We start from the raw sequence: 22544 nt of genomic DNA, 5'->3' as shown, positions 1-22544 counted from the left end.
CTTCTGGGCGCTTCATACAGGTCCTCAGCTCCTCCAACAGAAACTGCAGACTTCAGATGATGTCCCCTTACCTCTGGGAAAATTGACGTTAGGCAGACACCATCCGTAGTTGCACAGCAGTCCTTCAAAGTCCTGAAAAGCACCCTCATGAAGTACTTGGAACTCTTCTTTAAATTGCCCTCATCTGGCTGCTCACAAGATGCAGCCTTTGTGTAGAGTGATGCTTCTCACAGCAGGTAGCACTGGGCTGTCTCCCATCTGGTACAACCACAACAAAGTCACAATGAGGTGTGAGGTTTCAGCACCTGGCTATCATCAGACCAAATGAAGTAGTAATCAGGGGTAGATAAAAGAACAGACCAGAACAAAAAACCTCCTCACCTCACACAGCAGAAACTGAAGTCCCAATCCTCAATGGCAGTGCTCAGCAACACTATTCAGCAGCCCATTGCTAACAAAAAGCCTCTTAGCATTTTGAAAGTAACCCTGCCTCAATCCTACCTCCAGCCACAGGAATGCAAGAAATACCCTTCTACTGTCTCAGAGAATAGTCCTCACCCTGCATCTTGTGCTATACTAGGCCAGGTACATCTGAAATGGACCCCACTGTATTCAGGCTCACTCACACACAGCCCTACTGCTATAAATGTGCTACAATCAGTACACACACTTGACATACGGGATGCCAGAGCAAGGTTCTGAGCATAAACATAACAGCAAAACTTTACAGGAGGGGGACTGGTAGGCCTCACTTCAAGTGACACAAGTACAAAGGCCTGGTCACACTATTAAGCCTTCCAAAACACAGTATGCTTCTACCATCGCTCTTACACTATATCTAGGACACAATGAGAGCACGCTTGGTGCGTTCCTTCAACTCATTGAACAGCTCCAGGACCTTAAATGGTCAGGGACAGGCTTCAACTACTACGCACACACTTGATTAGCGTATGCCAGCCCCAAAATGAGAGTCAGTAGGGCAGGGGAACACACCCTTGTACCATGCAGAAGACATTTCCATCCCAAAAGATATGCTAACCTGGAAATTTTGCATTTTTGGGAGTTGGATAACACAGTAAAAACTTTACTTGCACACCATTTCCCAGTTGGTAATGTGTAGCTCATTATTCAATTATGGGCTTCATTACCAGGTTTTTGAAAATTACACCTGTCAAATTTCATTGTCTTAAGTATTTTGGACATGTAGAAGAAATAGATTTCATCTGTTTCTAAACCAATTATAATGAAAATGGGAGTCGTGTGTCAGAATATTATACACAAAAATATTGTCTAACATAAATATAGTAGCCTAAACATTGTTATCACAAATGTTGTCCTGTAGTTTATAAATTTCTTATCATTAACTCCCATACCATGATATTTTTGTTAACAATATTGACGACTAGGGGCCTGAGTCACAAAGGTAAACTTACACTTTTGTTTAAGTTTACGATTGTTTGCTATTCACAAAGGTATTTACTAGTAGTATTTTTAAGATTAACGGAGTCTATGTGCAAAAAAGGCAGGACAGTCCTATCTTTTTATGTACAGAAACTCCGCAGTTTTAAAGATACTACTAGTAAAATACCTTTGTGAATAGCAACTAATCAGAAACGTACACTAAAGTGTACTTTTACCTTTGTGAATCAGGCCCTAGATATTTATATCAGTCGGAAATCTATCATGTCTGGTACACACCAAAGTATGCATAACATAATATTAAGATCAAGATTCAAACCCTATTTATGAACTGACTTTGGATACCATTCACCTAAGTTTTTCATGTGGCTAGATACTCCGTACATGCGCAAAAACATCAATTTGCAATGGCAAATTTCACATTGTGACTCACAGAATCAACATATGTTGCATTTTCAAGGCTTGTTTATAAATACAGAAACTGCACCAATGTGATGGATTTTCCCCCATTAGTAAATGCAGGAGAACGGATGAAATCCTCACTTCTTTACTATTTCATGACGGTAAGGAGAGAAAAAAAGAAAAATATTCACACATGCGCATTTTCTAGTAATTTACTAATCCATGATTTTCTACCACATGAAAAATCTTGTGAGTATGCCGAGAAATCATCTATGAATATTGTGATTTGCTGCAGGAACTCCTTGGAGTTCTTGTAAATCCTGTCTAAACCACAAATGTATTCTATATATGTGACCATCCAAAAGAGAGTTAATTACTGACTTTTCATTTGGGCTTTGTGAATCAGCCCTGTGGTGATTTTTCCGGTAAATATTAAATTGCTAACTTGTAGGAATACAACTAAAGCATTTAAATGGCCATTACTATGTATTGTGTACTGTGTGAGTAGGTCAATTTGAACATCTGAGCAAAGAATATCGAAATGTTGGCCAAGCGGCACAGCACATTTTTGTTGGGAAATCAAAGAGTGAGTCGCATAAATGGGGGTTTCTAGCAAATAAATACAAGTCCACAGTCATTACTTTCAGTGTTGAATTTGGTGTAGAACATTAGGTTCATTGCTATCATACACAATTTTCTGTAACATTTTATCATTTTGATTTTCTGTGTTAGGAACAGGTGCATAATGAAACAGTGCTAACACTCAGATCCGAAGTAGCCTCACTGAGGGATGCATTGAAGAAGAAAGACGAAGAAATGCAGTGGAAAATGCACATGTTGGGCAGATTTCTTCTGGTTAGTCTAATTTCACAAATGTATATATTCATCTTTCAATAGACTGTATTTTTTTTTTAGGTCTGGCTTGAGACAGCTGTAGCTATCATGCAATAGCCATTAGGTAGTGTTAGTGTCCTTTACCTATTGACCACCATACATTTATCAGCAGGTGGTTGAGTGTAACTATCTGCCATGTGGTATGGAATTTCTGACTTTACCGGTATGCATTCATTTTTATTGGAACCGTTTAGCTTAAGTTTGCGTAGGAACTTTTTTTTACCAATGACTCTGGCGGTTCTCAGAAGCTTAAGGGCCAGTGCTACTGCAGAAACAGGGGTGTGGAAGTTTGAACCTGAAGTTGCTCTTGATGTACTCTGAGGTGGGAGTGTGGCATGTGAGCTGGCAGCGCTCACCTCTCATGGTCCACTCACCGTTACCTCATGTACTCCCCATTCTGGGGTCTGCCAGTAGTTGCTTACCATATGCTTGATGTCTCTCTAGAAGAGGACCATGACATGCTACAGCATCTTTCAAGCAGTGTACCAGAACCTCGCCCCAAGCACTCTTGCACTAGATACAGAGGCATAGGGTAACCAATGTTCAGAACCAAGTCCCCACAGGCATTGGTATAGGACTGCGCATTGACGACGGTTGGGTTGTAATGCGGAACAATGCAGGGAAATACTCTGCATGCCTTTACCGTGCATTTTGTACCCCGCATTTTTTTAGATCCCATATGCTTTAACAACGTATGCCTGTACCACGCATTGTTTATATCTATATACATATATACATCAAGCTCAGAGTTGCCCACTCGTAGGAAGCACTCGGACCACTGTTAGAGATAACACTCTTTTTATTGATATGGGCAGTGTCCATGCAGATCGACCCTCTGCCTGACGCGTTTCGGATATTATTCCTTCTTCTGAGGCGATGGGTTCAGTGCAAGTCCCGCAGGTCCTCCATTTAACATGCGTAATGGCACGCCCTGAATGGGCAGTCCGAATGTCACAGTGCCGAGCATGCTGGGAACCGTAGTTGCTTCATTAACATTTCGATGATTGCACTCTGTGAATGAATAGAAAAAAACTCCAATGAGTCTCAGCACGGAAAACGGTCCTCAATTCAAAACATGTGGTCCCACATATTGTCGGCACAATCAATATCGCACCGGCCGTGGCCCCCTGGAATTCGCGGGGTGGTGCTCTCCTCGCGGCTGGGCTGCCAGGGCCGGTGCGATATTGATTATGCCGACAATATGTGGGCAGGCAGAGGGTCGATCTGCATGGACTCTGCCCATATCAATAAAAAGAGTGTTATCTATAACAGTGGTCCGAGTGCTTCCTACGAGTGGGCAACTCTGAGCTTGATATATATATGCATATATACATATATATATTCACTGAAAAAACCATAGGTTTCACACATGTTATAGTTAGCTGGACATTTTACTGATAAAAAACCAATGAAATTCCCCCGTTATAGTTACTGTAGGCAACTATAACTCACGCGACCGCAATCCTCTGCTGATGCTAATACTGTATTTAGACACTTATTTGCCCATGTCTTCTTCCATTAAATTTTAGCTATACATATATTACAAATATTTTTTTTTCATAAAGACACATATGTCATCAGCAGAGGATTACGGTCGCGTGAGTTATAGTTGCCTACAGTAACTATAACGGGGGAATTTCATTGGTTTTTTATCAGTAAAATGTCCAGCTAACTATAACATGTGTGAAACCTATGGTTTTTTCAGTGAATTTGCAAGGTTTTTTAAATGCTAATTCCTAACTATAACGTGTGTGAAACCTATGGTTTTTTCAGTGAATTTGTACGGTTTTTTAAATGCTAAGTTACTTTACGCCATTTGTGGCGTGCGCGCCCACTTAACGCAGTTTGTTCCGTGCGCGCACGGTGCGCTTCGCGCACCGTGCGCGCTCAGTGAGCACGCGGTGCGCTTCGCGCATCGCGTGCCCACGTTACGCTAGATGGGCCATGAACGCACGATGCGCTTCGCGCACCGTGCGCACATGGAGGACATATGATGAGCATCGTTGTGACAGGTAAAATATATGTTTTGTTTTGCTGGTGCTTGGGAGCTGTCTAAACAGCCCCTTTACATGTTTTTGCACTTTGTTTTTCAACCCCCTGTCAGAGTGCGAGAGAGAAAATGGCGGCCGCCGCTTCCTGGTTTCGACCGATTCGAATGTTTACTAAGATCTAACGGCCAATCAGAATCGCGCTCGCGCACGTCACCGTACGCGTACGGTAAGCGCACCGTAAGCGCACCGTAAGCTGGCTCAGATATATATATTGATTTAAAGGCTATTTTCTCAGAATCTACTGAACAGATTTACACCAAACCTACAAAAGGCACTTCCTTGACCTGAGGACTACCTCTCTGCCAAATTTCATTAAATTCTGTTCAGCCGTTCGGGCTGTAGCTCTGTCTAAAGGTCCTATGGAAAAATGCATGGGAAAAACGCGTTTTGGGACCCCCCTTTTATCTCAGCCCCCGCTTGACGAATCCCCCCGAGACTTTCAGGGTAGGAGCGGAGCTCAACGCCCCACCTATTTTGAAAATTTTGCGAGGATTCGTCGACCGGCGCCAAAGTTATTCAAAATAGAATGTTGCGGATTTCCTATGGTAAGAGGGTCCTAACTATAACTATCTACTGGCGACCGCCAGCAGATAATATATATATATATATATATATATATTTATATATGCACACAGAAACTTCTAATAGAAGGACTCACACACGGAAGGATAAACTCAAAGTTTAATTAACACTCGTAACGCGTTTCGTCAGTGAAACTGACTTGATCACTGACGAAACGCGTTACGAGTGTTAATTAAACTTTGAGTTTATCCTTCCGAGTGCGAGTCCTTCTATTAGAAGTTTCTGTGTGCATATTGACTGCCGGGAGACCTGCTCGGTATTTACTCGCCACCTGCCTACAGGACACGGATTTCAGGAATCTGGGTCATTTGTGTGCAATATATATATATATATATATATATATATATTCACTGAAAAAACCATAGGTTTCACACATGTTATAGTTAGCGGAAATTTTACTGATAAAAAACCAATGAAATTGCCCCGTTATAGTTAGTGCTGGCAACTATAACTCACGCGACCGCAATCCTCTGCTGATGCTAATACTGTATTTAGACACTTATTTGCCCATGTCTTCTTCCATACATTTTTAGCTATACATATATTACAAATATTTTTTTTTAAAAAGACACATATGTCATCAGCAGAAGATTGCGGTCGCGTGAGTTATAGTTGCCAGCACTAACTATAACGGGGCAATTTCATTGGTTTTTTATCAGTAAAATTTCCGCTAACTATAACATGTGTGAAACCTATGGTTTTTTCAGTGAATTTGCAAGGTTTTTTAAATGCTAATTCCTAACTATAACGTGTGTGAAACCTATGGTTTTTTCAGTGAATTTGTACGGTTTTTTAAATGCTAAGTTACTTTACACCATTCGAGGCGTGCGCGCACACTTAACGCAGTGCGTTCCGTGCACGGTTTTTATCAACTTTAATAAGCCCTGTACATTTGGTGGCCTTCGGCCACCAAAAGCACAGGGGGTGGGGTCAATGTGGATAGTGTTTTTTTTATTTCGATTTTATAATTTCATGTTGCCAAAATATAGTTTTTTTACTGATGTAATAAGCCCTGTACATTTGGTGGCCTACGGTAACCAAAAGCACAGGGGGTGGGGTAAGTGTGGATAGTGTTTTTTTTATTTCTATTTTTTACCGTACGCTTACGGTAAGCGTACGGTAAGCGTACTCGGCGAAATTGCCGAAAAAAAAATAAAACCGTTTTTGCTCTTGGGGGATGTTTGGGGACTCCCTCAACATGACTATGTGGGAGGGAGTTGTCAAAACAGCCCCGTAACATGTTTTTGGGCATCATGTTTGATAAATAACACTCAGTGCGAGAGACAAAATGGCGGACGCCGCTTCCTGGTTTCGGCCGATTCGAATGTTTACTAAGATCTAAGAGCCAATTAGAATCGCGCTCGCGCACGCCACCGTACGCGTACGGTAAGCGTACGGTAAGCGTAAAGTAAGCGGGCTCAGATATATATATTGATTTAAAGGCTATTTTCTCAGAATCTACTGAACAGATTTACACCAAACCTACAAAAGGCACTTCCTTGACATAGGGACTACCTCTCTGCCAAATTTCATTAAATTCTGTTCAGCCGTTCGGGCTGTAGCTCTGTCTAAAGGTCCTATGGAAAAATGCATGGGAAAAACGCGTTTTGGGACCCCCCTTTTATCTCAGCCCCCGCTTGACGAATCCCCCCGAGACTTTCAGGGTAGGAGCGGAGCGTAGCGCCCCACCTATTTTGAGAAATTCGCGAGGATTCATCGACCGGCGCCAAAGTTATTCAAAATAGAATGTTGCGGATTTCCTATGGAAAAGGGGTCCTAACTATAACTACCTACTGGCGACCGCCAGTAGGTAATATATATATATAAAAAGCGGCAAAAAGCGTTTTTGGACTCTGTTAAAGATCGTTTTTTGGGTCCTACGCTTTGTTAAAAAAATATCTCAAAGGCAAATACAAGTTCACGGCCATGTCAGATGAAATTTTAAGGGGAAGAGAGGCAGCAGCAGACGCCCTATATTCTAATCTCCCCAATGTGACTTTGAATTCTGCAACAAGCAGCAAACATGTGTCTAATGAGCAAGATGGTAGCGAGGAAAATCAAATTAAACTGGCCTTGAAACGCTTAGAGAAATGCATGCGTCAAGAAATGACAAAGTGGTGGGAGCATAAATCTCTCACCAAATACCTGGAGGAAGGACGTGTTCCACGCGGTTTACGCATTCTTCTGGCTCCAAGCTATGAAAACCCCAACCCTGAAATGCTACGAGAATGGGGTAAAACTAACCTAGAATCATCAGCTAAACTGGTTCAAATCCTCATTAAGTATGCCTCCATTGATAGAGAGAATTTAATGAAGGAAATTAGTGAAATCAATGAACTGCTGGCAAAGTTTGGACCAAGAGACATTATTACCAAAACACGCAAAGAAATTGATGAAAGGCTTTCAAAACAGGAGGAGAAGATAAAAGCGCGCAAAATATATAAATTCGCCCGAGACAAGGAAGATTATGCGCAGGGCAGAATCTACACTTTTGCGCGCAAATATGAAAAAGCCAAGAGTAATAAACTTGCACAGTTACAAACTAAAGCTGCCCAACAAACCAGCCAATCAGTAGCTACAACATCAATGACCACTGACTCCATCAACATTGTCAGTGAAGAAGAAATACTTACCAGTGGTCCATCATCTGAAGATGGTGATTATATTGCAAGAAATCCAAATGCAATGATTCTGGACTTGGGAGAAGAAGTTGATTTTTTAGTCTCGGACCGCCTGCAAACACTCAGGCCCCTAACGAGGCAGCAAAAAAAAAAAAAAAAAAAAAAAGTCAAGACGTAACAAAAGAAGGAGGGAACGCAGAAAAAAGCACAAAGTCGCCGAAAAAACCAAAAAAGCAATATTGGCGCAAAAAGCGGTAGAGAATAATGCTATAATCAATCTCTCCAGCCTGTCCCTCACTATGGCTGAGAAACAACTACTCAGCCTTGGTCTCACTTACTGCCCACCATCAGACTTTAACTATGCCAAAACCCGGGTTGATGTTTACTGTTTTATTAGAAAACTTAAGCTGCAAAAGTTTTTTAATATCAAAGATGGTCCCTCAGGCAACACCGCGAATAGCAATACCAGTGGAGTCACCGCAAATTTAAATGTGCCTGCTCGAGACGCCAAAGCATTTCTCACTTTGCATCAACTGGCCAACAATGACACATCCAATTCTGTTCCAATCTCTACCCAGGAAGAACTAAGAGAGGCCTCTGTGGCTCAGATGGGCGCAAACAGCAGTCCATTTAAAGCTAAATCAAAGTTCATGCCTGTAATGCCAAAAGACTCGATAGATGTTTTTCATGACGTTGTTGTGGAAGATCTAAAACAACTGCAATATAAGATCAAGCACAAGAAGCGTTATAAAAGTCAACAAGAGGAACAATATCTATCCTTGGTCTCGAAACTGAGTAAAGACTACAAAAATATTGTTACCACTGCTGACAAGGGAGGCAATGTGGTTATTTGGCCTCAAGATGCCTACATTGAGGAGGCCATGAAACAACTAAATGACTCCTCGTGTTATGTTAAATCTTCAGGCAAGGACTACAATCTGGCCAAAGAATCACTTTTGAAATTGCTCCACAAATGGAAGAGGGAAAATATGATCTCAAAGCAAGAATTTGATTTCCTATATGTGGAATTTCCTATAATACCAAGACTTTATCTCCTCCCAAAAGTACACAAACTAGTCACACCAGTACCTGGCCGACCGATTATCTCGGCCATCGGGGGAATGGTAGAACATGTTACCGAATAATAGATTACTTCCTACAGGACTTAGTGAAGGAATTACCAACATATGTAAGGGACACGGGAGACTTCATTGCCAAGATTAAGGATATTCCGTGGAGCGACGATCTTTTATTGATCACCCTAGACATTGAGTCGCTCTACACCAGTATTGTACATACAACTGGTTTGAGTGCATTAGAACATTTTCTTGGTAAGAGACCTGTTGAATGCTATATGCACAATAAGATGATTTTAGAACTTACTGGTTGGTGTCTAAACAACAATTTCTTTCTATTTGGTGACAACATCTACATACAAAAGCGAGGTGTGGCGATGGGGGCCTGTTTCTCCCCCAGCTATGCGTGCTTGCACGTAGGCTGGTGGGAGGAACAGGTCCTCATGCACACCCATGGTGTAATGTGCAGAAAACATGTCATACAGTGGATACGCTTTATAGACGATGTTTTTATTCTGTGGAGAGGCAATTTGGAAAGTGTCAACAATTTCCTGGCTTGTATTAATAACAACCAAGAAAATTTAAGATTCACTTCTAATGTAAGCGCAAATGAAGCTGAATTCTTGGATGTCAAATTATACGTTAAAGATGGCCGTCTTGTCACTAAACTACATAGAAAGAAAACTGCTGGCAATAACATCTTGCATGCCAGTAGTTCACATCCTCGACACACGATTGACAACATTCCATTTGGGGAGTTGCTCAGGTTGAAACGAATTTGTAGCACTGATCTTGATTTACAGGCCTGCACAAATGAAGCCCTAGACAGATTCAGATGTAGGGGATATAAAGAATCAGTCTTAAAAACTGCCATCCAGAAAACCAATGCTAGAACCCGTGAGTCTCTGTTTACTAACAGTGAATCAATTGCATCAACTGATTCAAGGGAGGAACAAACTCCCAGGCTTATCACCGGGTATAGCAAACAGGCCAGACAAATTAAATCCATCATTAAACAGCGCTGGCCTGTTTTAAAAACAGATTTGGTTCTGGCCCCCAGGCTTCCAGACAACCCTGTGGTTACTTATCGGAGGGGACCCTCCTTTAAAACCCAGATCAGTCACGAATTCCCTGAGCTAGCAAAACAAGAGGTTTGGTTGAAATCCCGGCCGGGTTTCAAGCGTTGCTCAACTTGCAGAGCTTGTAAATTTGGAAGAAACACTTCCCAATATTTGACACCGTTCAGTCCTATTGCCAAAAACATCAAGGGCACATTTAATTGCAAAACTGATTTTGCTGTCTACATTCTGACATGCACCTGTGGCCTCAGATATGTGGGCAGCACTAAGCTACAGGTGCATGCCAGAATACTCCAGCATTTACGTGCCATCGTTAATAATGATGGCACCTATCCTGTTGCCAGACATTTCAAGGCAAGACATAACAACAACCTACAATGCTTGGAATATTATGTCATTGCCTCAGTCCCTAAATCTAGACGGGGTGGCGATAGGAAAAAATGCTCAGAAGACTTGAGTCACAATTTATTATTGAGTTAGACAGCAGATTACCCAATGGATTGAACACAACGGAAGACTTACATGTTTTTTTATAACCAATCCCTGTTTAATGATTTGTTTTGGGCCATTATCTGCTTTCTCTGCCTTTACCCTATTAATTTCATTATGAATTTTATTACACATACTGTATATCATCCCTTTTTTTATTATCACATGCACAATTGATTTTTTTCACTGGTTCAATGGATTCACATTACTTTTCCCATTTAAGTTTTGGGACACAGACATCAAGATAGATTTTCTAGTTTGTTTCCTCCTTTGGAATCACGTATAGAGTAAAATCTTTTTGGAAGGTGGTCGATATTTGCTGCTTCATTTAAATATATATAAAGGAATTGATTGTAAATCATTACGATCCATATTGTTGTTACATGTCTATTGCATTCATGCAGTTAATTGAGAGATTGCAAAAGAGTAAAACGTAGATGATATTTTTATATGGTCATATGCCTAGCATCAGGTTTCATGAATTGAGAAGCTTAGATGATTTTAATATGAAATTATTTATAAATATTTATATTTATTTATATGCTATGCTTGCACAGAATATTTTGCATTATTTGCACAATTGCATTTGCACTTTATCTACGCGCATTGCACTTTTTCATGACAAATGACCACCAGTAACACTGTGTCTTTTTTTGCAATCTACTATATAAGCGCATTTATGCGGATATCATGTGCCATTTTCAATGCACACTGACAATAATTGTCTGATATAAAATTTACAAAATATATAGCATGGCAACTCACAATGGAATGTTAACACAAATTTGGGCAACAAAATGTAAATATTGTAATTATACCTCCCGTTATTCGATTTATATATATTAAATTGTGATTTAGAAAACAGACTATCTATGTTAGCTATATGTAGTGTGTCCTCAGTTTTCAGTTTCTAATCACATGGTGTTGCAAAAAGAAAAAAATCACTAATTAAATTCGTGCAATGTACCCTTTAAAAGGGATGTTCTTTCATTTGCCTGACGATCTGTGACCAAGGGCGGACGCCCGAAACGCGTCAGATTTGGTGAACTTGCCTTTTTAAATAAACTTGCCGAAAGAAGACTAAGACTTGCGTGGTTTTTCCTCGTTGCTGCCTGCCTGGTGGTTCTGTGGTGAAAGACTTCTGTTTGCGCATATATATATATATATATATATATATATATATATATATATATTATCTACTGGCGGTCGCCAGTAGATAGTTATAGTTGGGACCGAGTTCCCATAGGAAATCTGAAAATTCTATTTTGAATAACTTTGGCGTCGGTTGACTTATCTTCGTGAAAATTTCAAAACTAATGGGGCGCTCCGCTCAGCTCCTACCCTGAAAGTCTCGGGGTGATTCGTCGAGCGGGGGCTGAGAAAAAAGGGGGGTCCCAAAACACGTTTTCCCAATGCATTTTCCCGTAGGACCTTTAGTCGAAGGTACAGCCCGAACGGCTGAACAGAATTACTTGAAATTTGGCAAAGAGGTAGTCCTCAGGTCAGGCATGTGCCTTTTGCATATATGGTGTCAATCTGTTCAGTAGTTCCTTAGAAAATTGCAGTTAAATGTACATAAATATCTATATGCGCGCACGGTGCGCGCACGGTGCGCGCACGGTGCACGCACCAAATGTCCGCGAGCGTAATTCTGATTGGTGGTTAGATGTCAGTCAACATTCGAATCGGTCGAAATCAGGAAGTGTCGGACGCCATTTCGTGTGTGACAGTGAAAAAGAAAGGTGAGAACGTGAAAAGGGGGCAGGGTTCCTGACCCCCTAGCCGTTGTCAGGGGGTCCCTGAAGGATACCGAAGGGTGAAAAAAACATTTTATTTTTTTTCAAAAAATCACGGGGTGCGCGCACGGTGTGCGCACGGTGGCAAAAAATTCTTCAAAAAAATAGAATTAAAAATCAAGTTTAAGTGTTTAGATGTTGGTTGGCTCTAAAAAGAGCCGTTGTGTTCATTGAGTGTTTTTTTGTACCTACAAGTAAGTACCGATGCAGAGTCTAAAGTTCAAGAGGAAGAATCTGTTCCCTTCATCTCTGAAATGTACACCGTCTCCTCTATAAATGCCTTGTATGTTTTAACGCAAGTTGTTGTGGTATATAGAACCCATACCATAGTCTCTGAGGAAAGCAGAAACAGACTTATTGACGTGCTTTCTTGCTTTCTCAATCTGCGGACAATATTGGTTGGACCAGTTCCACTTTTGCCTTGGCATATATTAGAATATACAAAGGAAGTTTCTGTAAAAAGTGACATCAATTGCACAAAGGTGTCCTTAACAAGCATTTCCAGACCTACCCCAGTTAAAGTGCCTAGGTCATTTCCACCACAGTGAACAATTATAAGGTTAGGCTGTGGGAGATGTAGAAAGGATTTCACCAAAGGCATTAATTGGTTCCCCTTTAACCCTCTCTGACCAATCCATTTAATGTCTACATTTGGCAAAGCAAGGTCTTTCACAATACCTCTTTTTTCTACATACTTTTCACTCCAGTAGACCTAGCTATGACCTACAATCCACACTGTGAACATCTTTCAAGGAGATCTGGATGCACTCAGAAGGTGTCTTTCAGTAGAATGGTAATATGAAAAGAAAGATAGTTGTAAAATGGAGGATTACATAGTTTTTTTTAATAAAAAGAACTCATTGGCTGTTTCAGACCATTCAACACTAAAAACTAGGCTGTATGTTTAAATTTTTAAAAGCATGTTTTGTATTGGTTCGGAAAAATGTGTTCCCACAGAAGATTACTTTGGAAAAGTCAACCACTCTTGCTCTTTGGATTAGAAACATTGTGTGCGGAACTTATGACCTCTCTGCTCACACCAGTGTTACATGATCTGTTGCTATGGTAGCAGGCAGAAGTGATGTTGGGGGTAGGAGTCATTTTGAAAGGGTTGAAATTTGCAACCAATAGAAATGTGTGTTTCCATTTAAAAAAATGTGGAAAGCAATGTGATTTGAAGTTAACATGTATATGTGTGAAAAAAGAGAGGGAATGTTTGCCATTTAGTGGTTCTGGTGAGAGGAGTACAGCTCAGAGATTCTCCTTCCCTCACATTCCCTAACTGTCACTATTCTTTACTCATAGTCACTCCTATTCTCCTACTTCACTTCCTCCTGTCTGTATCTCACACCCCTTCACCTTTTCGCATTCTTTCCTTCACTCTCCTTCACTCTGCTTTGCTCATTGAAATCCTGACTCCCTTTCTCTCACTCCAGTTTCCTAAATCCCTCCATCCCCTCACTCCCCATCTCTCACTTTCCCTTACCCCCTTTTCTAATCCTCATACCCCTTATCTCACCATCACTCCACTTCTCTTACTTTCAATCCCTTTACCCTGCTGTACTTCATCCGCTTCATCTGTTACTCCCTTTTCCTATCTCCATCCCTTACTCCCCTTTTCTCACTCCCCCTCCCTCACTCTCCATTACTCACTGCCATTCCCTTACTCATTCACTCTTCTTACCTGTATCCTCTACCCTTAGTCCTTTTGTTGCAGTCAGTCTTTCACTTCCCTTTCATGACTGATCATACTTTCCTTTTCTCACTCATTCTGTCTGTCTTTTCCTCCTCTTCACTCATTTCAATCATTCATGTATACACTACACATTCATTAAATAAAATTACAACCCAGTATATTAGGAATATAGCTCTTCTTGGAGAAGTGAAGTGAGTTCTGAAAAGAACTGTTTTTTTTGTCTTTTTTGTTTTGTATTTTTTTTTTAGTTTTAGTTTTTGTAACAATTTTGTATTTTTTTTGATTTTATTAGAGCACCAAAAAAAAACTGGGAATGAAAAACTGTTCAAAAGGAACAAAAACAATAAATGAAAAAAAATATGGGCTGGGAGCATGTGTGCTGCTGTATTCTGTTTTCAATCAAGTTGATACTGCTCTCACCGTAGCAGAGAACAGCATTGCACACATTGCAATGTATGTGCACCTTCTTGAAAAGTGGGCGGATGTCCAGTGGCCTGGTGCACGGAGAATCTGCGGCCGCAGATGATGTGCTCGGCTGAGCAGGTGGAGGGTTGTCCCTTAGGGCTCTAGTTGTCTCCCGAGCATAAGGTACAGGATGCACTGTTTTGAAGTGCCTCAGCATTGAATAAATACTAAAGGAGTATTTCTTGCTGGGATCTCCTCTGGACAAGACAGTGCCACAAATAGTGCATGTCACCTTCGGTGCATTCACCTTCTTTTGGCCCTCTGGAAAGGTGAAAGATTTCAATATGAAAGAGTCTTTTTGTTTGCTGTGCCTTGGTGGCACCACAAAGGTCTCCTCCTCACTCCCTGAAGTTGACTGCTGTTCTGCCATTTTCTAGTAAAATTTTACTGGAAAAGCTGTTCAACTCCTTCTCCCAGGAAATAAGAAGAAATAGTGAGGGGAGTGGGTGTGGTGTTCGAAGATTCTGAAACAGAAACTACTATGAACCAATGAAAAGCGTTGTTTCGTAATCACATGACTTGCCGTGCGTGCACGGAGCACGCACGTTGCGCGCACGGGGCACGCACGGTGCACGCACGCATGTGCACACAAAGCACGCACGGAGCACGCACGCATGCGCACGGAGCACGCACCCCCGCGGCAGAAGATAGCCAAAGAGAAAAGTTAAGAACGTGAGAACAAGTAACGGAAGACACTTCCTAACGTCCTAGGCCTTTTTATTTTTTTTTAAATATTCGCGGGGTGCGCGGACCGTGCGCGCACGGGGCGCGCACAGTGACAAACCCATAAAAAAAAAAAATCATTTTACAATGTTTATAAGTTTATAGAAGTTATTAACTATGCTGTTCAACTTTATCCAAATTAAAAAAAAAAGAGCTGAGCCATTCCATATTACAGGATACAGTCAATCTACAACTATATACATAGGTAGTTTATTGTAAAATAAATATATAAAAAATATAATAATACATACATAAATTAGCATTTAAAAAACACACATGTTATAGTTAGAAATTAGCATTTAAAAAACCTTGCAAATTCACTTAAAAAACCATAGGTTTCACACACGTTATAGTTAGGAATTAGCATTTAAAAAACCTTGCAAATTCACTGAAAAAACCATAGGTTTCACACATGTTATAGTTAGCTGGACATTTCACTCGTAAAAAAACATTGAAATTCCCCCGTTATAGTTAGTTCAGCTAACTATAACTCGCGCGCCCGCAATCCACTGCTGATGATGTCACATATTACATCACTCATGACATGGTCAGTGACATCACTCATGACATCACTGATGACATCTCAAATTACATCACTGATGACATCACTGATGACATCATCCTTGTGTAAGAGTGGCAGACCTCCTCTTATCCTAATATAAACTTTGATACACACATTGAAAAATACAAACTAAAGTTTTTAAAACTATAGAGATACCAATACCAGTTAGAACAACCTATTCAGTAATTCCAAAATCTACATACGCATCCACTCATTCATCAACACTTCTATATAGTCACTCATACATGTACTCAGTCATCATATCTACTCATGCACCTATACATCCTGTTACACACCTACACTCATACATAGAGTTACTCACACACATACTCACACATGCAAATAAACATCCATTTACTTGCATATACAGCTATACATACACCACTACACTTACTTCTACAGAAACGTACACATACTTACTCTCCTAAACAATCACTTATAGAAACACATACTTATTTATACAGGAACTCTTCTAATCTCTCACTCTCATATATCCTCACTTATATACATCAATACTCGCATATACTAGTTTAAAACATATGGACTTACTCATAAAGACACTATTGAGACAGTCATTTACTCTCTTACTCACCCATATACACACTCATCCACCCATACTGTCCTGCTCACATACTGTCTTCAAAACACATACAAACAGTGAGTCACTCATTCAGGCATCTATACGCTAAGTAACATCCCCCACTGAACCATACAGACACTCATACTGATACTCTAAAAATGAACTAATAACCCATATACACACTCATGTAGCTACTCACCAACTCATGCAGCCACTTATACACAAAGTGAGACAATGATACAGATATTTAAATATTTAAACATTACTCACTAATACTTGTATTCACTAAGATACTGTTAAGAAGGCAGTTAGACAATTAATTTTACACAAAAAACCATCCATTTAGACTCTTATTTACCAATTTATTCTTCCATTAACCTTTAGATAACATATATAAAAAATAATAATTTTTCCAGAAAGACACATATTCAATGGATGATGTCATCAGTGATGTCACTTGAGATGTCATCAGTGATGTCATGAGTGATGTCACTGACCATGTCATGAGTGATGTAATATGTGACGTCATCAGCAGTGGATTGTGGGCGCGCGAGTTATAGTTAGCTGAACTAACTATAACGGGGGAATTTCAATGGTTTTTTACGAGTGAAATGTCCAGCTAACTATAACATGTGTGAAACCTATGGTTTTTTAAGTGAATTTGCAAGGTTTTTTAAATGCTAATTCCTAACTATAACGTGTGTGAAACCTATGGTTTTTTAAGTGAATAGATATATATATATGTATATATATATATATATATATATATATATAGATAGATCAAAGCTACCAAGTACCCAACGTACGAGGAGCACTCGGGCCTCAGCTGCACACAAGGAGCCATTCATAGGTAAGCACGCCTCCACCACAACGATTCCTTTCACTGTTCAAACTGCCCTGGATGCCTGACGCGTTTCGAAGTGTCCCCACTTCTCTTCAGAGGCTTTGGCAGTTCAAGAAGAGCGCGTAAGGCACCACCCCCTTAAATGCATGGATGCACGCCCTGGATGGGCTTATGGGACTTGTAGTGCCTTACGTTGCGCAAATGTTCAGCTGGCAACTTCTTCGAGCCCACAGATGGGCCTCGCTGTGCATGGTTCGTGCAAGATCCGTAGGCTGCTGCCCCACGATATCGGTCCAATGATAAGGCCGCGTGGCCCCCACTTCTCTAGGGTGGTGCTCCTCCCGCGGCTGGGTCGCCGCGTAAAAATCAAAGCTACCAAGTACCCAACGTACGAGGAGCACTCGGGCCTCAGCTGCACACAAGGAGCCATTCATAGGTAAGCACGCCTCCACCACAACGATTCCTTTCACTGTTCAAACTGCCCTGGATGCCTGACGCGTTTCGAAGTGTCCCCACTTCTCTTCAGAGGCTTTGGCAGTTCAAGAAGAGCGCGTAAGGCACCACCCCCTTAAATGCATGGATGCACGCCCTGGATGGGCTTATGGGACTTGTAGTGCCTTACGTTGCGCAAATGTTCATCTGGCAACTTCTTCGAGCCCACAGATGGGCCTCGCTGTGCATGGTTCGTGCAAGATCCGTAGGCTGCTGCCCCACGATATCGGCCCAATGATAAGGCCGCGTGGCCCCCACTTCTCTAGGGTGGTGCTCCTCCCGCGGCTGGGTCGCCGCGTAAAAATCAAAGCTACCAAGTACCCAACGTACGAGGAGCACTCGGGCCTCAGCTGCACACAAGGAGCCATTCATAGGTAAGCACGCCTCCACCACAACGATTCCTTTCACTGTTCAAACTGCCCTGGATGCCTGACGCGTTTCGAAGTGTCCCCACTTCTCTTCAGAGGCTTTGGCAGTTCAAGAAGAGCGCGTAAGGCACCACCCCCTTAAATGCATGGATGCACGCCCTGGATGGGCTTATGGGACTTGTAGTGCCTTACGTTGCGCAAATGTTCAGCTGGCAACTTCTTCGAGCCCACAGATGGATATATATATATATATATATATATATATATATATATATATATATATATATATATAGATAGATAGATAGATAGATAGATAGATAGATAGATAGATAGATAGATAGATAGATAGATAGATAGATAGATAGATAGATAGATAGATAGATATAGATAGATATATAAATATAGAGCTAGAGATAGATAGATAGATAGATAGATAGATAGATAGATAGATAGATAGATAGATAGATAGATAGATAGATAGATAGATAGATAGATAGATAGATAGATAGATAGATAGATAGATAGATAGATAGATAGATAGATAGATAGATAGATAGATAGATAGATAGATAGATAGATAGATACTATGTATTTGTGGGGGACACCCCACACCACCGAACGTACCTTAAATGTGTGGTAAAGACATAAGTTGTAAAAGCATATACGTCTAAAAACACGTGCAGTAAAATATGCATGGTAAAGGTACAACAAGGTAAAAACCTTGTTGTAAAGGCTGTTTCCCATTGACAACTAGAATGAACGTAGAGGAGCTACAGTAACAGCACCTACTGAGGAGAAAAAGGGAGAACAATTGCAGATTGCAAAGTAATGGAAGGCAGACTGGATATAACCGTGGAAGGTGTTTTAGTAGTTAAGTACTATGTTCCATTTCAGCACATTGTCACTAGCTGAATGCTATCATTTTTGCCACAGTGACCAATATCCTGTGCGCCAAAATATAAATTCCATAGGGTATAATGAGATTTATATTTCGGCGGACAGGATACTCATCACCATTAGTGGCAAAGTAATCAGTCCGCCAAGACCTAAATCAGGCCCTTAGTTTTCAGTTTTCGGGATTTGTAGTTTGGTTTTTTACATTATAAATTCTGAACTAAAAATATGCTGAATGATTTCCTCATGCCTAACATTGTACAACTCGAGGCAAAAAGAATATGTAGCTAGGTTAATGGAGAGTAAGTACATAATGCTACCTAAATAACACCAAGGAGAAGAATACCAAAATGTGTCTGATAAAGGGTATGTTGGGGGATACACATGCATAGTTGCCAATAGATCCATGTTCTGTTGATACTTGCAAGCAGTCCTGATTTGTTAGCCTGCAGTACTTTGCATAATGTGAATTTTAATTTTAAACATCTGCTTGTAACACTAACACAAAACCTACAAGTTCAGAAATGCAAAATGAGTGTATGAGCCCAAGAAGCAGGAATGGCATGATGTGGCATACATAAAATGTGTCCACATGGCAGTTCTGCCCTTAAATCTGTAATGGGAATTGTTTGTATTTCCTACACGTGGAAAGAAAGAGAAAACATTTGGAGGTTTCAGTTTCTTCAAACATAATGCATAGTCTGGTGGATGATGAAGGTAGTGAGGATAGGTACGGCACATGGGCTGCCCATCGACCTTAGTCCGGTGACATCCAGCTCATCCTCTCCCTTACTGACTCAACCAGCACCGCCAAAGCAAACTTAGCCAACTGCATGAAAAAACTTCGCTGCTTGGATGAAAAACAACTGCCTCCAGCTCAACACAGACAAAACGGAAGACCAAATCTTCTGCAACAAGCATTTCCCCGGGACACCTCTTGGTGGCTCTCCAAACTTGGTCCTCCCCCTCCCCAGCAGACCATGGCAAGAATCTCTGGATCATCCTGGACACCAACCTCTCCATGAGCAGACAGATCAACGTCTCCTCATTATGTTTCTACATTCTGCAAATGCTACGCAAGTTTTTCAAGTGGATCCCACTGAACACCGGAGAACAGTCACCCAGGCTCTTATCACAAGTAAACTTGATTACGGAAACGCCGTCTATATCAGAATCCTAGCCCATGTCCTACGCTGACTCCAGACCACCCAGAATGCCACAGCCAGTCTCATCCTGAACACCTCATGAAATAACCACATCTCTCCACACATTACCAATCTCCACTGACTCCCAGTCCAGGAAAGATGCAAGTTCAAGCTACTTACCCATTCCTACAAAGTCATAACACAAGTCCATCTCACCTTACCATCGCCTCAACTTTTCCCAGCCGTCCAGACACCTTTGATCTGTATCCCAGGCAAGAGCACACCTCCCTTGCATCAAGAAGATCAGAAGCCAGTGGCGGCTCGCCGAGGGAGTGATGCGGGGCGGTGCAGCGGGGCGGGGGTGGGGCAAGGTGGGGGTAGTAAACTCCGGCATACGGCCGAACGGAGTTAAGTAAATAAATGAATAAATGAAACAATTTACATTGTGCACGCTGCAACACCAACTCAGCAATGCAGCGCGCGCAATGTAAATAGTTTTATTTATTTATTTACTTAACTCTGTTCGCTGTATGCCGGAGTTTACAAATTCACATAACATAACAGACATAGAAGTCTCTATCAGATGAACAAGTTATTTACCTAAGTCTTGGGGTCATTCCCAGGTACCTGTTCAGAGACTTGACTCTTAATACCCCTCCTGAGAACCCTGTGCATCCTTAGAGTTACCTCGTAGGCTGGGAATCACTTGTTGATGTCATATCCCACCACATAGCTAGGCACCAAGTCTTTAGGAATGAGGACCTTTTTATCTCCATTGGACACTGTGATATCGCTGCCACCATTAGGGCTGGAAACCATTTGCGTTGCATTGAGTTCCAGGTCTCTGAGGTTCCTTTCATGAGCCAATTGCTCCAAAGTAAGTTTTTCCTCTGTGGCCTGTTTCTTTTCAGGAAAGGTCTCTCAGCCTCAGCATTGGACTGTCTCTCCTCTGTCTCCAATTTTAATTTGGCAAGCGGCAGCTTGGAAGCTCCCTTTCAGCGTTTGTTATCCTCCAGCTTAACTGGGGGAAGACCACTGGAAGACACACTGTTCTTTTCATTTACAGTGGCAACTACTCCTGAGCTTGAGTTGTCCACCACCTCTGAGTGCTGCAGCTCAAGACTTGTAGCTAGGTCCTCCTCATGCTCCTTCACATAATTCTCCCTCTCCTTGCCCTCTGCTGCTGCGATTGATGAACTTCAGCCCGGGCCCTGAGAGCCTTCTGGAGCTCCTGCTTCCTGATTTTCCACTTAGCTGGGAGTCCCCTCTCCTTCCAGAACTCGTTAAGCTCAACCACAGTGTAGCTTTTCAGGTTGGCAAGCTCAAACTCCACCCTAGTAGGTATACCCACAGACACAGACAATGGGTAGAATGAGGGTGGATTTGGAAAAAACAAAAGAACCAATCAAGAAGAATTTTTAAAAACTTGAAATGGTATCAACTTATTTATCTGGGATTCTAGTGTTACACCAAGTTACTGTAGGACACTGCACAGGCACAAGTACTGAATCCCCCCACTGAACACCAATGTACAATGTTGGGTTACTGGTTAAGAGGGGGTGAACCCCTACTCAAGCAGCAACCACAATTCCAGTCAGGGTGAAACACAAGCAAACCTAAAATTAACATGTGCTAAACCCTCTACTCAAAGTGTAAAGAATTTATGCAGCACACAAACAGTAAGACAATGAAAATACAACACAAGAAAAATCCCACACCAGTTTAGAAACATAGAGTGAAAGTTAATAAATTAGTTGACACCAAACAACAAAAAGCATTACAAATTCAATAGGTCTCGCCTTTCATTAAGTTAAAGCTATTTGCTTTGCTATACAACACCATTAGCAAAGCAAATGGCTTTAACTTAATCAAAGGCGAGACCTATTGCATTTTCAATGCTTGTCTTAAAATGGCTTTTGTGTAAAAAATTTCAAAACTGCCTTTGCTACTTCTTTTTATTTATTATTCTATCTTAGATTGGTAAATAAAAAGAAAAAAACTTGCTTCATGCATGCACCTTCACAATTAATCCGCAGCTACGTTATATGGCATTTTCTATTTCTTTTTAGCCATGCTCCACAACAGGCATGGTGCTTTACATCGTAGCTAGAAATTAGTGAATGAGTGAAATTATATTGTGTCAATTATCTAAAATTGGTACAAAATACATAAAGTACTAAAACATAGACTTTGCATTCAATCACAATTCATGCACTACTCTGTACTATGTAAGGTGCAAGACCTTGTGCATCCAAAGAAGCAATAAAGTCAATTTCATAGGTGTTCCAAGTATGATATGTCCATACAAAAGTTAAAATGAAACAGGCAAGACAGTCACTAAAAGTGATAAAACATTTAAACAAGTA

General features: G+C 41.1%; 1 protein-coding gene across 1 annotated transcript in view; it reads left to right on the top strand.

The window, feature by feature from the left end:
- Nucleotides 1–22544, top strand: part of CAGE1 (cancer antigen 1) — a 498804-nt gene that overhangs the window by 179584 nt on the left and 296676 nt on the right. The window contains exon 3 of the mRNA XM_085606352.1: nt 2554–2676. Coding sequence (XP_085462478.1) covers nt 2554–2676 — 123 coding nt within the window. The remainder of the gene's footprint in view (nt 1–2553; nt 2677–22544) is intronic.

This window comes from Triturus cristatus, chromosome 5_2 (assembly GCF_964204655.1).
Source record: "Triturus cristatus chromosome 5_2, aTriCri1.1, whole genome shotgun sequence".
In the NCBI taxonomy this organism is placed as follows: domain Eukaryota; kingdom Metazoa; phylum Chordata; class Amphibia; order Caudata; family Salamandridae; genus Triturus; species Triturus cristatus.
The sequence above is the reverse complement of the archived record's forward strand: the minus strand, read 5'-3'. Positions and strand labels throughout refer to the sequence as shown.